The sequence below is a fragment of the Phyllostomus discolor genome, chromosome 7, assembly GCF_004126475.2.
Source record: "Phyllostomus discolor isolate MPI-MPIP mPhyDis1 chromosome 7, mPhyDis1.pri.v3, whole genome shotgun sequence".
Classification (NCBI taxonomy): Eukaryota; Metazoa; Chordata; class Mammalia; order Chiroptera; family Phyllostomidae; genus Phyllostomus; species Phyllostomus discolor.
In genome coordinates, this window is record NC_040909.2 from 18,203,028 (window position 1) to 18,221,714 (window position 18,687).

General features: G+C 36.0%; 1 protein-coding gene across 8 annotated transcripts in view; it reads right to left on the reverse strand.

Moving 5' to 3' along the window:
- CMC1 (C-X9-C motif containing 1) overlaps positions 1–18,687 on the reverse strand; it is a 71,295-nt gene that overhangs the window by 43,251 nt on the left and 9,357 nt on the right. Inside the window, exons 2-3 of one of the 8 annotated variants that reach the window (XM_036030572.1) lie at positions 12,082–12,152; positions 11,406–11,490 (exon numbers count right to left, since the gene is read on the reverse strand). The exons of 1 other annotated variant lie outside the window; for it this stretch is intronic. In XM_036030572.1, the coding sequence (XP_035886465.1) occupies positions 11,406–11,448 (43 nt within the window). In that variant the 5' untranslated portion in view covers positions 11,449–11,490; positions 12,082–12,152. Of the gene's footprint in view, positions 1–11,405; positions 11,496–12,064; positions 12,153–14,180; positions 14,215–17,083; positions 17,214–18,687 lie in introns of those variants that run through there. 6 more of the 8 variants (XM_036030570.1, XM_036030569.1, XM_036030567.1 and 3 more) reach the window with 6 other exon arrangements.

Sequence of the window (18,687 nt, forward strand, 5' to 3'; positions counted from 1 at the left end):
ATGAAGGAGAGAATTCTAGAAGCAGCAAGAGATAAGGGGACAGTTACCTACAAAGGATTTCCCATCAGAATGTCAGCTGATTTCTCAAAAGAGACCTTGCAGGCAAGAAGGGGCTGGAAAGAAGTATTCCAAGTCATGAAAGGTAAGGACCTACATCCAAGAATACTCTATCCAGCAAAGCTTTCATTTAGAATGGAAGGGGAAATAAAGTGCTTCTCAGATAAGGCCAAGTTAAAGGAGTTCATCATCACCAAGCCCTTATTTTATAAAATGTTAAAGGGACATATCTAAGAAAAAGAAGATAAAAAATATGAACAGTAAAAAAAGACATCAAACTTACAGTTAGTAACAACCACACTAAAACAAAAGCAAAATAAGCAAACAAAGAGAACAGGAGCGGAACCACAGAAATGGAGATCACATGGAGGGTTAGCAACAGGGAAGCGGGAGGAGGAGGAGGAGGAGGGGGAAAAGATACAGAGAATAAATAGCATGGACAATAGGTAGAAAATACACAGGGGGAGGACAGGAATGGTGTGGGAAATGTAGAAGCGAAAGAACTTATGACACATGGACATGAACTAAAGGGGGGAGAATGTGGGTGGGAGGGGGTGGGCAGGGGGAAGGGGAGTGAAAGGGGAAAATGGGACAACTGTAATAGCATAATCAATAAAATATATTAAAAAAGAAAGAAATATATGTTCATTATGGCAAACTTTTTAAAATCCATAAAAATCACCCATAATCCTCCTTCCTCCCACATTCCTTTATAGTTGTTTTTAAAACTTGAGTATATTTCCAGTCAGTTGGGAGACTTTTTACTATTATCTACTAAAGTTAAAATTATATATATCACATAACCCAGAAATCCTATATAGCATATGGGTACCAAAGGACATAAACAAGATGTTTACAGAGGTATTATTTGTACAAAAACTAGAAATGACCTAAATATTCATCCCAGTAGAATGGGTAAACAAATATAATAGTACTACATGACAATAAAAATGAACTATTACATGCAAAAACATGGCTAAATCTAACAAGCATGATGAGTAAAAGAAGTCAGACATAAAAGAGCATATCCTGTATGATTCCATTAAAAATAAAAAACAGGCAATCTAATCTATGCAGTTTACAGTCAAAACAGGTGCTACTTTTTGGGCCCTGGCTGGTGTGGCTCAGTGGACTGAATGCCAGTCTGCAAATCAAAGGGTTGCCGGTTTGATTCCCAGTCAGGGGACATGCCTGGGTTGTGGGCCAGGTCCCCAGTAGGGGGTGTGCAAGAGGCAACCACACATTGATGTTTCTCTCCCTCTCTTTCTCCCTCCCTTCCCCTCTCTCTAAAAATAAATAAACAAAATCTTTACAAAAACAGTTGCTACTTTTTGGGAGGAGGAAAAGGATAGTAACTGCAAGGGAGCACAAAGAAGGCTGGCTTCCGGTAATTCTATTTTCACCACAATAGTGGTTGCACAGATATGTTTCCTCTGTCTTAATTCATTAAGATATCACCTATAATTTGAAAATACAGATATAAAAAAGTGTATTTAAAGGAAGTGATATTTTCAATTTGAATATGAGAAAAATACACATAGGCAAAGAAATAATCTATGATCTACCTTCTTTCTTCCTATATTTCCATATACTTATTATTAAATTTTGAATGTATTTCTATTTCCCTAAATATATGTATCATTTTTTATCATGGAGATTATATTTTATATCATGCTTTTTACAAAGGGTATAGGAACACGTTCATGTTTGTGAATGATCCTTCATAAAATCAACTATTAATTACCACATATTTTATTGAATGATTTTTCTTTTCTCTACTGAATAATTTTTCATAAGAAGATGTAAGGTAATAAAAATCAAGGAAAGTAAATTTCATGAAAAGGGAACCTACCATATGGCAAAATATATTTGCCAATGATACTTTGGACAACGGTTTGATCTCTGAAATATATAAAGAACTCACATGACTGCACATCAGGAAGACAAACAATCCAATTAAAAAATGGGCAAAGGACCTGAACAGATACTTCTCCAAGAAAAGCATACAGAGGGCCCAGAGACATATGAAAGGATGCTCAGCATCACTAGCCATCAGAGAATTGCAAATTAAAACCACAAAGAGATACCAGTTCACACCGGTCAGAATGGCGATCATAAACAAATCAACAAACAAGTGCTGGTGAGTTTGTGGAGAAAAGAGAACCCTAGTACACTGTTCGTGGGAATGCAGACTGGTGCAGCCACTGTGAAAAACAGTATGGAATTTCCTCAGAAAACTAAAAATGGAACTGTCTTTTGACCCAGCAATTCCACTGCTGGGATTACACCCTAAAAATCCTGAAACACTATTCAAAAGAACCTTTTCACCCCAATGTTCATAGCAGCGTTACTTACTATAGCCAAGTGCTGGAAGTAACCTAAGTGCCCATCAGTAATGAGTGAATCAAAACACTGTGGTACCTTTACACAATGGAATACTATACAGTAGAAAGAAAGAAGGAACTCCTAGCCTTCGCAACAGCATGTATGGAACTGGAGAGCATTATACTAAGTGAAAGAAGCCAGGTGGTGAAGGACAAATACCATATGACCTCACCTATAAGTGGAACCTAATCGACAATACAAATAAGTGAGCAAAACAGAACCAGAGACATGGAAATAAAGAACAAACTGACAGTTACCAAAGAAGACAATGGGTGGATAACGGGGGAAAGAAGGGGAAGGGGAGAGTCAGTGAACATGTATACAGAACCCATGGCCAAGGACAATGGGGGGAGGGTTCATGTGGGGGTGGGGATTAGGCAAGGCAGGGGAGGGCAATGGGAAAAAATGGGCACAACTGTAACTGAACAATGATAAAAAATTTTAAGTAAATTTCAATAAAAATAAACATCAAAGTAGATACTATTAATTATAATTTATGAAAGAAAACATTTCAACACATAACACAAATTATTATGCTATGTGGATATGATTGCATTTTGAATGTATAAATAAATGGGTCTGTGGTTTGTTTATGCAGAGCTATAGCCCCCAAAAGAATGGTACATGAAGCAATATTAGAAGTGTCCCCAGAAAATAAAATAAATATTTAATATTTATTTTAAATATTTAAATATTAAATATTTTCCATCTTGGTGAAGTCTGGGATAAATAACAGCAAACACAATCCAGCAACTGCAAAGAGATAACAAGAAATAAACTAGCACATAGGCCAGAAAAATAAAATATCAGGCAAAGCATATCATCACCTACCAAATCTACCAGTCATGACAGGCACAGCTAATTGATCTAATGACACTCTTTCTGACTGATTCCATTCATAATGTGCTAGGCAGTCATTTCCAACTAATTAAAGTCAGCACAGATAAACTGTATTTGCTGTATTTGGCATAGTCAAATGCTACACTAAAGTGGAAAGGACACTAGAATGGGAATTAAGATATATAAATTCTAATATCAACTCTGATATATACAAATCACATGATACTAAACAGGTAATTTAATCTCTTTATTGTGGTGTGAGACAGACCATATCCTTGAATTCCCCACTGTATCTATCTAGTACCATAAATGGCATATAGTACTACTGAAGTGAAGTTGGTTGAATTAACATATCAGTGTAGTTATTATTTATTCTGGAAGGAAACTGATTATAGGAAGCTGAAGGAATCTTAAAAGAAAACCCAATAAATAAAAATATCAGTTTGTAATCTATCATTGTCCAAGCTGAAAATGTATACCAAATGAACACTATGAAAACTTGACTATTTACACAAAAACATTAGAAAAATACTAGAACCACCACAATTGGATAAAAACATTCTACTCCTTCATTTCCCTCTAAAAAAGTAATCAATTTTTATTACTGCCTAATACACTGGTTTCAAACTTAGATGTCTAAACACTTCAAAGTTAATGTCCAAAACCAAACTCCTGATTGTTCAATAACCAAAAACTAAAATAATAAAATTTCTCCATACCCAGTCTTCCTCATCTGTTAACTACAACTCCATCTTTTTACTTGTTCAGGATACATAATAGGGAGTCATATCTTTCTCTCTTGCCTCTCTTGTCAAAATTATCCTCAATGTGCCCACTCTCATCATCTCCATTGTTACCACCCTTCTAATCCACTATCACCTGTCACTTGGATTATGACACTCATATCCTTAACCTGGCATCCCTGATTCTGCCCGCGCCCCTATTCCACCTGTTCTTCACATAGCAGTGAGTGTAAATCAGACCCTGTCTTAGACAACTACTCTAAGCCATCAATGTCTTTCCATTTCCCTCTTCAGTACCTACCGGACCTCAGTACCACAAAATCCTCAATGATTCTGCCCCCTATCAATCTGCTCAACTCACTTTCCTCTCTCCTCATTCATCCCACCCTAAGCACCATGACCTTTTTCATATTCCTTGAACATTCCACTTCACATAGTGCTTCAGAGTCTCCCCACAGGCTGTCCTTCTGTTTACATCATTCTTCCTACTGATAGAATACATGAAGTATCACTCCTTCACCTCCTTTAAAAATTGTGTCCAAATGTCACTTTTCAGTGAGATCTAGATGGACCACCTATCAAATACCATAGCCCCATTCTAACACCAGCATTCCTCTCTGCCCTTACCCAACTTTGTTTTTCTCCAGATCACTTATATTTGCTTATAATGATATGTATCTCTCTCCTTCATTGGAATGCAAGGGCTGTAATGGTAAAGATTTGTATCTATTCACCATTCATATTATGGTGACTGGCCTACAGGAAATACCCAGTAAATATTTTTGAATGACTATGTTCCATATAACCCTAAGATTCCATCAAGTGCTTAAAAGAATCTGAAAATTCTATTTTTGCTTTATAAAAATATATTTTAGTGATATAATAAATGACTAATACTAATACATGCAAATAGTACTATCAAATGCTGACATATTGGAAACAACTAATATATTAAAACATGATGCCAAAAATATATATATGATGCCAGATAAAGTTTCTCTCATATTTGTTTAATTGAACAATATTCTGCAAATTTGAATAAATCATAAGAAATCATTACTATTTAGAACTATTTCTTTAATTTCAGATATAATCTATATTCTGCAACCATCAAAAAAGTAAACCACAAAAATGAACTAGAAGACAAGATACATGAGGCCATATCTGTGATCTAAAACAGCTGATGTAAAACCTGCTTCATGAAAATAGCACAGCATTGTTTTCATGTAAGTTTACTCTGTAAATGTAAATGTGATGTACTCTGTAAATGTAACATAATTAAGCACAGAATAAAATGTTGCTTTTATACATTACAGCTTAAGTGTGATTTTATACTCAGATTTTACATACAAGGACATGGTACTGTTTAAAGGCTATATTTAATTTTAGATTAATTTCTCATAAGATGAAAAACAAGCCCATTACACCAAAATAATTGAAAGTTAATGTCTATGAAAACTAGGAAAATACTAAAAACTTGTTAATGATGTACTAGCAGAACAATTACAACTCATTTTATACTAATAATATTTATTCATTTTAACGATATTTCTGTCAAGCCATGTCAGTCTTTGCTTTTGTGTTCAAATACAGACTTTTCACACTCATGCCTTCAAAGGTGAGTTGCATAAATTAGTTGCTTAAAATCTTAAATCCATTTGTCCAGACAAAATTCAATGCTAATTTAGTCATTTAGAAGACTTAGCATTTAAAATTTCAGTTACTTCAAAACTAAAACATACTAAACCTTTCCCTGGCTAGTGAGAAAACAACTAGCCATTTTATTCAAGATTATTTATGTCAAATTATAGATCATTTTTATTGCAAAATTGCTTTGTTATTCAGAAATAAAACAATCATAATAAGCCATTTAGTCCTACAACAGAGGTATGAGTTCAATGTAAATGAGAACTATTAAATCAATGAGTAATGACCAGTGTGAACTTTGTTCAGCTGTGAAACAACTCAGCTGTGTTTGTGACTGATACAGGTCTATTACTCATGATGCTACTGGCATGACACCAGGCCTGACAGGCATACACAAATACTTACTGCTAATTTATTTTATTAACCTTTATTATGAACATTCGCAGAAAAGAGTTAACATGGCAGGCCTGATACTGCTATCATTAGAAAGAGCTGCTTGCAAGGTTGGTGCTTAGCTGGTATCTAAGAACTTGAACCTGGGGAGTATTCCCATCATTCTCCACTCGAAAGAAGTGGCTCATTGCCTAAACTGTGCAAACCACATGGTTTATGCTGAACACCTGCTTTCCTTCTGGGAGTCAGAAATTTCAGTGCATGCTAGGAAGAGGCTGCCTGTGTGACCAGGTCCCAGTAAAAACTCTGAGGACTGAGTCTCGAACGAGTTTCCTTGGTGAACATTTCACACATGTTGTTAACACTCATTGCTGGAAGAATTAAGCACATCCTGAGTGACTCTACTGGGAGAGGCCCCTTGGAAGCCTGAGCCTGGTTTCCTCTGGACTTCAACCCCATGTGCCTTTTCCCTCTGTTGGTTTTGCTTGTATCCTTTCACTGGAATAAATCTTAGCCACAAATGTGACTATGTGCTCAGTCTTATGAATCCTCCTAGCAGATCACCAAACCCAGGGCTGGTGACACAGTCCTGTGTAGCTCCAAAGGGGATGAACTATACCTTACATCTCTTCATATTTCTTAGAGTGCATACATAATATGTTTAACAGATAGCATCGTATTTGGTGATTTTCTATATTATCCTCCTAATACATCCGAAACAGTCTAAAGGTATGTCACATGTCCACTTCAGTGTTGGTTAACACTGGTGAACTGGTCACACAGCAAAAATATATGTGGTAACAGCACGATTCAAACTACAAATGAAATTTTTGGCAGGTTCAAAAGACTGATTACTTTGATCATTTATAGTGTCCAATTTGTTTTAATGAGTTTTTGATGGTTTTCTACCTGCAAACCTCTGAAAGATTACCCTAAGCATTCTTAATTTGATTTTGATTTTTGTCTATTCACGTATCTTTTTTGTCTATTGACATATCATTTCTAAAATCAAAAGCACTGCAACAGAAGAAAATGATACAGGAGAAACAGGAGTCAGTAAGTAAGAAAAAATAGCTAGGCTATAGAAAGTTCCAAGTCATCCCTGAAGACGAAATACTTTATCAAATGCCAACTATGCAATTCAAAAAAGCAAATACGATATAATTTTTACAAAACACAGCAACTCAGTGACTCTTCCTCTTATGGAGGCTCTATTTCCAGAAGATAAATGTATAATATTAGGATGTATACTATAATACTAGATAGCATCTATACTAGATGCAATATACTATAATATTTTATAATACTAGAATGCATAGAATTCCTAATATATGTGACAAAAATATTTTTTTAAATATAACTAATATGAAAAACATAAATCCTTAAGTTAGCAGTGAGTCAACTACATGGGAAAAGTTACCGAGTGGAGAGTGATCCCCAGAGTCCACCAAACACTTTCTAAAACACCACAAGTTGGTAATTCCCAGATCCAAGGAAAAGCAATGATTCTACTATCATGCTTGGTGGAATGAGGTTTCTAGTTTGGCTTATAGGAGGAGGATAAAATGGAAGGGAGATTGGGCATTCTAGAATTTTCCTTCAATTCCATTCCCAATGTACTCGCTGTTCATTGTGTTACTGTCCTCCAGTACACTTTGGCCATTTATTTTAGTGTCTCTACTCACTGCCAGTAAAATCCCTGGCAAAAGAAGAATATTATAAAGTTGAATCTTCTATTTAAATCAATTGTTCAATAGCTTTTCTTTCAATGTGTGCTTTGTTAACAGAGTTTATAATCATGTCAGAGTTTATACAATAGGAAGATCAGGCTTCTCAATTCTGTACGTAATCTGTAGGTTAAGCCATCTTTATTCATCAAGTCAAAGTTAAGTTCCAAAAGTAAAAGTGTTGATCACTATTTTTCTCTTCAGAAAGAATGTTTAAAAAAGTGTACCTATTTTATAAAGGGAAAGATTTTCAAGTGGACACCAGGTTTAATAAAAACTGCTTAACCGTCATACAAAAGCTAAGATGTTCTTGATTCTGGTTATAATTTTCATTGTATTGAAATGGCAGCAGCGTTACTGTGACTGTAAAAATTCATTATAGAATTAGAATCGTGTCATTGTAGATAAAAGTTAAATTTTACTACTGGGATATATAATGATGAAACACTCCAAGTATTATCTGCTACTTAAGATAGATTTTAATTATATTTAAAACATAAGGTGAAATGTGCAACTCAGACTAAATCAGTGCATAATAAAAACCAATAGTGTATACAGAGATAATGAAGGTATCATGGAAACTGGTTAAAATTTATAATGAAGAGAGAACTAGTAAGAATATAGCAACCTGGCTGAAATTGATATTCATTAGGGTACTCTTCACATCAATAGGGAGCATTTGGACTCTGTGGTCTTTATCAGTGTCCCAGCTGGTAATGGTTGAAGGTTAATGCCTTACCCCATTCTGTTCAATTTTCTATCCTAATTAGCCCTCCAAATCTATAGCTGTGAGCACCAAGTGTCTGTGCTCAAAAGAAACTAATTAATGCTAGCAAATTAGATCAAGTCCAAAGATCCAACAGCCAAACTCTTAGTTAAATGCTCCTTGTTAATAGGAAGTGTAGCTGTCAATAACTGCTGTTGGTGACTATAATGAGGCATCTTGCTTTCACTGAAAGTGATTTCATTTCTCTTTGTCCCTGGAAAAGCTGTTCCATTCCCTTCACAAACCTAAGTTGCTGGCAGTCTGACCCAATTCTTATGATCAACTGGGTTGAAATGACATGAAAAAAAAAATCAAATGCTTTCCTACATAATTATGTTTCAGGTATTTAGCAGAAAGTCAGATCACTTATTAAAATTCCTATATCTTTACCCAAGAACTATACAAAGTGTAATGCTTTTATGTAAAACCCTATAATTATTTAATAAAGCAAAGTGATAAATAGTAAATAAACTACAGTAGAAGTTGTCCTGATTCTAATTTACATTTTATTGTTCAGTTTAAATGTAGCTGTTGTTCTGCCACTTGGGCAACACCAGTGTGTGTTCTTTCCTAATTCACATGGTTAAACAGGGAGAACACCAAAGATTACTACTTTATAAAATAATCAATTTTAGATTCTAAAACACTGTTTTGGACCATATGGCCTTAAAAAAATCAATATATGATTATCTATAAAAATTCAAGTGTTCAAAAATCAATTGTTTTAATATGTTCTAAAACTTAAAAATAAATTGAAATAACCCAAATTTTAAGATGCTTTCGGTCTCCAGAAGATTTTAAGTATATTCATTAAACAGAAACATAACCCTGTCAACAGCCTAGGCAACTTAACATCTGATACGGAAGCAAAAAAATTAAACATTTTTTCCTGTACCATTACAATATAATAGTTGTGGAACACAAATGAAATTTTAAATTTATACTATGTTTCTTTCATTTCAAAAATCAAAAACAGTTTCATCACCTAAGAAAAGACAGTTCTGAAACCCAAAGCTGTACAATCGTTCTGCATTTTCATCCATATCATGGGAGTAAAAAGCTTCCTTTCATTCTAGGTATCACAGCAATGTGTTATAAAACTGCATAAATACAACTCATATTTATAACTTTAGACTATTTATTTAAGTCAACTTCCCAGTAGTGAAAAGGTAACCCTAACCCTATAACCTTATTATTGATTTTTAAGTGTTATTCTCTCCCACCTGAATCAGGATATATATATTCTTTAAAGTTCTATAAGGCAATTATCTCCTGAGACTATCAGCACGACACCTGCCAGTGCCAGATGTGCACTGAACCCTGCCTGCAGGTGCCAATGGGTTCGGTTTTCCTGGCACCTAAGGGGGTGGGGGTGGAAGGAAGTACTCTGAATAAACAACTAATTCATAATGAAAGCAAGAGTAATACCATAGAATGATACTAATAAAATTATTAGTAATTTATTAATACATTTATGGATGAATTTAATTGCAATCTAGTTTATAAATTTATAAATGGATTTAAAACTGGTATGCCCTAGTAAGTCACTTAAGAAACAGAAATGACCACATTATGTCATTTCTGAGGAACTATTTCTCCTTTTTTACTGCCTCCATCCATTAATAGCAAGGCCATTCTCTAAGGAGATACCACCCAAGGGATGGAAGTGTTCCTAGCATCCAAAGTTACAAAACTGCAGTGGACACGGCCTGGCCCCCCGACAGAGAAACTTGCAGGGAAGGTGCAGCCATCACCTGTGCTACAAGTTACTGTGGCCCCTCAGTGAAGACTACAGGGGAAAGTCGGGAAAGGGAGCCAGGAAAATAGCCTACTCTGGTGAAATTTTACAACTACTTTTTTTAGATGTCCATTCTAAGAGGTAGCTGTTTTTTCCCCAGATTTTACTTATTTTTAGAGAGAGGGGAAGGGAGAAAGAGAAGGTGAGAAACATCAATGGGTTGCCTCTTACAGGTGCCCAGAAAGACCAAACCTACACCCCAGGAACATGCCCCAACAGGGAAGCAAACCTGCGACTTTCCACTCTGTGGGATTGCACTCAACCAACTGGTTAGGGCAGAGCCACACTGGTCAGGGCAGAGGTAGCCTGTTTTTAAAGGACATTTCTATAGTAATACTTCCACCTGTTTTTCTAACCACCCATCATTATAGCCTCATATTGTACTTTCCACTGCTTTGCTTACATTTTCACTCTTTACATACTAATCAACAATACATCTCTAGATTTACAGAATAGAGCAGTATTCTATGAAACGTATTTTAAAACATTCTCCAAAAAATAACATGCATATGTGAGTGTCAGTGCATGCATTTAAAACAGCTTCCACTTATAAACATTAAACAACAACAACAAAACAGACTCATTGTAAGTACTACTGGGATTCCATCAACAATTCAGTAATACACAATGACACCAAAGAAAATTATCTTAGAATATATACTGTACCTATATAAATATATGGATAGATGAAAAACAGTTATATTTATGTTATATACATGTTATATTTTGTTTCTTCTTTCTCTATGAAAACCACCATAGTAACTTCTTTCTCCAAAACACTCATACTAAGTTTTTCTCTACATGTAACTATATTTCGGGAGGCGGGGGGAGTGCTTTTTACTAATAATTTGAGAGAATATTTTTAAATTGTAAATGAATTGAATACCGCCTGGAAGTTCTGAAAGCTGAAACCCTGGTATCTCAGTGAAAGGGTGAGAAGCAATTCATACATATTAATTCACTGACTACTTACTCTAAGGCTAAGGATTAAATTCAGATCATATTACAAAAAAATGTATTTGATCTTTATATGAATATTAGAATCTTACCTTGAACTTGTTCAGAACATCTCTCCCGGGCCTTTTCCCTCATTATTTTAGGGATCAAAACATCTTTTTCAACATGTCTGAGATGCTGCTCTGAAAAAAAAAGATCTTTCTTTAATAATAGTAAAGTCTTAAGTAAATCACTTGTTTAGGGGAAAAATATGCACTGTGGTTTACTGAAATTAAAGCCTGTGCAAATATATTTAAAACTGACTGTTTTATAACCTCATAAACTGTGATTACTTTAGTCACTGAAAATCATTCCAAATTATTTTTATATACAACAGAAAAAACTGTGACAGACATAGGCAACATCTAAAAATTTCTGCAAACTATACTGCTGTACCTTTATATAACATATTTCATGCAATCCTGTCAAAATTAAGTCACAGACTAAAAATTATAATTTTTCCTTATTAATATAACCCATTAGAAAAGTTTTACTGATACTGAGATTCAAGGATAGGTGATTTTTATTGATACTGAGATCCAAGATTAAGAGACACACGAATAATTTATTTAGTAATAGGAGTAGCCTAAGAAGGCCAGAACCGGCCGAAGTAAAAGTGGAACTATGTGTGCAGATAAAAACAAAGCCTATGAGATCTCTGTGCATTTTAAACACAACTACCAAAATTAGACTAAAGTGGCTGACTGAGCACCTGCCCCAGGGTCCCACTTGCTCCTTAAATTCCTACAGTCCTGAAAAGCAGAGGGTATGTGTCTTCAGGACCCCAAACTGAAGAATCTCTAAAAGACAAAAGGCAGATTCCAGGAGGCAGTCATTTTGCCACAGAGTTTTCCCCCAGGAGCAAAAGTGGGTGTTGCCTTGGCCAGGTTGCTCAGTTGGTTGGAATGCCCTCCTGTACACCACCTGTACAGAGGGTGTTGCTCCACGCTCTGAAACAGCAAAAATGGGGAGCAAAAGACTTCCCTTGAGAAAACGGAAACATTATTGGTTGAAATACTTGAGTAGGAGCCAAGTGAGTCACTTCTGCTGCCTTTAGACCATGGGTAAAAGAAGTAAGTAATGGGTAATGATCCCAAAAGTCGATCAGGAAGTTTCACAGTATCTAGTAAGGTAGGAACTCCTAAACTTTTCCTGGTACCATGTGGTTCCCAACAACCTCTGGATGCAGGTAGCTATGGACTGATACAGTATTTGCAGAGAGAATAACAAGGCATCTCAAAAAGCAAACAAAAGCAACAACAAAATAGCCAGGAATCTCCTTAATTTGATGAAGGACAACACAGTAAAAGGGAGAAACTAACTAATTAATCAAGAAGTAACCAAGTAAACAAGGAGTTCTTTAAAATCCTAAGAGAGTTTAAAGAATACAGAAAATACTACTTTAAAATTTGTATAATAGACATATTGAAGCAAATAAAAGACATGAGTTTTTGGACAGAAATGGACCATAGATTATCTACATGCACTTAGATGAATTGTTTGAAGCTCAAAAATCCTAAAAGCTTCCAAAGGGAAAAAACATAACCCACGCAGAGGAATGAGAATCAGGTTACATGTTTCACTGATAAGACGTGGATGCTGTAAGACAATGGAGAAATAACTTCCAAGTTCTGAGAGAGACTTACTTTATATCCAAGAATTCCGGAGCCAATTAAAAGCAAAGCTTACTTTTCAAACCATACTGATCAGAAAATATCTAATGAAAAAGAATTTATCCCTACTGCTGTGTGACAAGCCACTAACCACACTCAGTGATATAAAATAAGCATCATATAGGGATCCTACAGGTCAGGAATTCAGGAAGGCAAAGCAGAATCGACTCTTCTCTCCCTCACAGTGTCTCAGGCCTCATCTGAGTAGACTCAAATGACAGCTGTTGATTTCAACAGCTGCAAAAGCTGGGGCTGGAGGATTTAATTCCAAGATGACTTCTTTCTTCACTTATGCATCTGACGTCTGAGCTGGAGCGGCCAAAGGACTGGCTCAGTGTGGACTGTAAACCAGAGCACCTATGCATGGCCACTTCATTTGGTTTGGCTACTCACAGCACAGCGCATAGGCTATATGAAAAGGGGCAATCTGAGAAGGAATGGCTGGAGAACAAGCCTTCCAAGATAACCGAGGGAAAGCAGGAAGGCCTTGTCGGACCCTGTCATGAAGCCATGCATCACCATTCAAGCTACACTGTAATGATTTCAAATCATTAAGGATTTCAAATCACAGCTTATACCCAAGTGGAGGGGAATTAAGACTGTTCCTTGTGGTAAAACCACATTACAGAAGCGCAAGTGAAATGGAAGATAGTGTTGTGAACTTTGTAAAATAAAATCTACCAAAAGGCCCTGGCTGGTGTGGCTCAGTGCACTGAGTGCCAGCCTGCAAATCAAGGGACCCCCGGTTCAGTTCCCAGTCAGGGCACGTGCCTGGGTCGCAAGTCAGGTCCCCAGTTGGGGGCGTGTAAGAGGCAAATGACAGATTATGTCTCACACACTGATGTTTCTCTCCCTCTCCTTCACCCTCCCTTCCCCTCTCTCTAAAAATAAATAAATAATTTTTTAAACTGCCACCAGAAGTAACAGACAATATATTCTGATAAAATAAAAATGAATGAATACACAGAGATTAGAAAAAGATATTTAAATATTGAAACTGTAAAGTACTTGAACAACATCATCAACAAATTTGACCTAACATTTATAAATATTCTGCTCAATAACAGCTGAATAGTTATCAAGACAAACCATAGGCTGGGCTATGAAACAAATCTTAATAAATGTGAAAGAATTTACCATATGACTTAGACTTACCATATGACCCAGCAAACATAATACACCTTAGGATTTACCCTAGAGAAATGAAAACTTAAGTTCACACAAAAACCAGTACACAAATGTTCACTGCAGGTTTATTAGTACCAGCCAAAATAAGAAAATAATCCTCAAGTCCCTCACCTGCTGAATGGATTAACAATGGTTTATCCAGAAAATGGAATATTAGTCAGCAATAAAACAGGATAAAACTATTGATATATAACAGCAGCAACTGGGATGGACTCTAGGACATTATGCAAAATGAAAACAAGATAATGTCAGAGTTATTAGTTATTCAACAATTCCACTTACATGAGATTCTTAAAAGAGACAAAATTAGTGATGGAAAACAAATCACTGGTTACCACTAGTTAGAGCTGAGGAAGCAGTGTGGGGTATTAAGGGATAATGAGGATTTTTTGATGCTGATATAGCAGTTCTGTGTGCTAAACAGCTGTTACCATGGTTATTTAATCTTCACATGTAATAAAATGCCATATAACTACACATATACAGCAGTACATGTAAAAAAGAGGGGAAATTCAGCTAAGACATGTACCTGAGGTAGACAGTATGATACTAACGTCAATTCCTGGTTTCCTTAGTTACAATGAATTATAGCTGTGTCCCAACCTTTTTTCCTTTTTTCCTCTAAAGGGGCCTTCTTGGACATTATGTCCTAATGCCCCCTAAGAAATGTTACTATCACAGATACACAGTATATCTGTTTACACGCTGTATGTACAACAGTGCTTTATACATTAAAAAAGTAAGGTTCTCTCCCCCAGTGTGAATGTGTGCCCCTTTAAAGTCACTATCACACTCGCTGCAGACATGCACTAGGACTATTTAAGACAGTATCATTAGGGAACCTAGCTGGGGAACAGATCCATGGAAATGGCACTAATTTGCAGCTTGATGCATTTAAACTAGCTCAAAATTTAGTTATAATTTTTTTTAAAGTTTTAAAATGTATAAAGGAAAGCCAAGGACCTAGAATACCCAAAACAACATTGAAACAGAGGAACAAATTTGGATGATTTGCACTACCTTATGAGAAAGGTGTACTACCATGCTACAGCAAAGTAGAGTCCCAAAATACTTTCTCCAAATATATAGCCAATTTATAAATGCACCAAGACTAGTCAATGAAAAAATAAAATTATTTTCAACAAGGACCTGGATAAACATGAAGATAAAATTAATCTGAACTCTCTGACCTCCAAATTTACAGAACCCAGAAAAATTAATACGCCATGGATCATAAATTAAAACCATTAAACAAAATTAAAAGGTAAACCACAGACCAGAAGCAAGTGTTCACTATCCATATATATATGTAATATATACACAAATATATATATATCTGACAAAGGACTTGAATCAAATATATAAAGAACTTGTGTATATCCATAACAAAAATACAAACAACCCAATAAAAATAGGAGAAAAGGCTTAAATGGACACTTCAAAAAGATGATCGACAAATTGTAAATACATACATGAAAATATGTTAAAAATCACCAGTCATTAAGAAAATGCAAATGAAACCCATGATATCATTTACACCCACCAGAATGACTAAAATTAAAAACACTGAGAACACCAAATGTTAGGGAGAATGTGGAGAAACTGGAACTTTCGTATATTGCTGGTGGGAGTGTGAAATGATAAACCTCTTTGGAAAACTGCTTGCGATGTTATGAAGTTAAATATACACCCAACCTATTTTCCACTCCTAGGTATTCATTTACATGAGATGAATGAAAATACATGTCTAGAAAACAATTTGTACAAGTCTGTTTAAAAATTAGAAAATAACTAAATACCTAACTGAATGAATACTACTTAGCAATACCAAGAAACTAAGCACTGATACACTTGATATGGGTGAATCTCAAAAATGTACTTTAGAAAAAGAAGCCAGACACGACTACATACTGCATGATTCAAGGACATGCAGAACTAGTCTAAAGTGATAAAAATCAGAACACTGGTTATCTGCGGAGTTGAGAAAGGTATAGGCTGAAGGATGTCTTGATTAGGGTGTTAAGTCAGAAATAACACGCTTTAAAGTATATAAATAAACCCAGCCAGGCAGCATACTAACCATTACATACCAACTTTTAACTAATTATGGTTTTATACATATTTCAGAGCTATCTTCAACACTACAAATATTACAGATGGCACTTTTATTCATAAAATTACAGTGCCTTCAGTGTCAATGTGATGCATATATGTTATCCATTTGTATAGGAGCTTACCAAAAAAAGAAAATCAAAGTCTGAGAGTTTGCTACTACATACTCATATGAATTTATACGGAGATAAAGAATCAGAATAATGCCACTAGGAAAAATTTCCAAAGCTCTAACTTCTCAACATTCTATCACCACCTGAAAGTCAATTTTCACCTTTTTCACTGGGTGAACTTGTTAGCTCGGATTTTGTTCTGGGGCTCACATATTCCTGCAAATATGGCAGCACTCGATTACAAGGCTACTGACAACAGTACTTGCTATGAATCCACAAAGAGAACAGTGAAGCAAATCAGAGATCAGAATCTTTCACTGGAAAGAAGTGACACCCAAAGGGCAAGGTATGCCTTTTCAATAAGAAAATTACTTTAATTTAACTAAATGGATTCTTACCTAGACACTGCCCCTTTTTAACACTTTAACTTTCTAGTATCATTTATTTGCCCCTAACGATATTTCCACGCTACTGTTTACTCTGGAGGAAAGACAGGAAAACTTTGTAGTAAATTTACAAGTCTCCTCATTAGCAACAATTTTGATCTTTAGGTCCCTCTTCTTTATTTCATAGCAAGAGTCTCCAAATAAAGGCCCAGGCAGATGGCATCACTCACAGTAGGAGGCAAGAACTTGCAATCACTACCTTCACACCAGGAAGCTAAGCACACTCCAGTTCCCCTCAAAAGGACAAAGACATGGCTGCTTCTGAGCAGATTTTCATGTTCTCGCCAGCTCATTCATATCTTCTTGCTATGATGATAGTGTAAAATGATGAAGCGGGTAGACTGGGCAGATATCCTCAGAAAGGGAATACGAGGATAGTCATCAGTGTTCTTTCTACCTTCTTCCCTTTAAGTCAGGGGTGTCAAACTCATTTTCACCAGGAGCCACATCAGCCTCACGGTTGCCTTCAAAGGGCCGAATGTCATTTGAGGACTGTATAAATGTAACTGCTACTTTACTAGGGGCAAGGAGCTCGGCGCTGCTGCGTGGTAGAAACAAGGTGCCGGGCCGGATAAAACAAGCTGGAGGGCTGGATTCGGCCCACAAGCCTTGTGTTTGCCACCCGTGCTTTAAGTCATACTTGAACTAACAAAAATAAAAAAGAAAATCAGTAGTAGGAGAGATTACCCCACCCGCCCCCAATATTCTAGCCTGCCTCTGTTTATGAAACCTCAAGATGGGGACAATAATGGCCTATTGTTGTCACCATAGCCCTCCCAGATAACTATTTTGATTCCATTTTTGCAGAAGTAGATGCTCAGAGGTGAAATAACCCAAGCTTCTGATAAAATGCCAATGTCAAGATCATGGAACAAAGGTCCTACATCTTCTTCCACAACACTATTACACACCTGAGAAGGTGGCCTATTTAAGGGATTTCAGCAAACAAGCTTATGTGAGCTTCCAGCCATCCTGAAGCATGGAAACCCAGGTTGTCCAATCCATGGCCCACAGGCCAACTGCATTTGGCCCAGGATGGTTATGAATGCAGCCCAATGAAATTGTAAATATATTTAAAACTTTTTTTTGCTCATCAGTTTTCGTTCGTGTTTGTGTATTTAATGTGTGGCCCAAAACATCTCTTCTTCCAGTGCAGCCCAGAGATGCCCAAAGGTTGGACACCCCATAGAACTGTTTGTTTCAGAAGCATCATTTTGAAGAAGCAAACTTCACAACTATATAATAGTTATGTCTCTCTCTCTCTCTTTTTTTTATCAGAAAGTTAAATGGAATTCTGATTCTCTGATTCATGCTATAGAGAAAATTAATTTTTTTTAGAAAAAGCAAAAGCAGAATTTTTTGTCAGTTGGTTGAAAAATACCTTCTAAGAGTCAGTCAATCAGCAACAGTCTAATTGTTTTCATAAGTTCAAACTCTTACAAAATACGAAAAGCACATCAATGAGGCAGATGTGCCTATTTCTGCTTAGCTTTTGGCTCAGATACCACCTATGTCCTACAGTCATAAGCTTCATTTGAACTTCATCCTACCAGCTTTCATTGTAACTAAATGCCTAGTTGACTCTAAATGTGCCCATTTCCCAAAAGCATTTATTTCTTGGACCTCGGATTCTGCACAATGCTAGGTATCAAAACTTCCTCTTCCACCCACGTTACTTTAACCAAGACGAGGCCAGAAAGAGACAACAAATCTCAAAGTAGACCAAAGCAGGAAATCAACTTATGCAATAAGACATGCCAATTTTAGAAACACGCTGCAATCTCCACTGAGACCATAATTTCT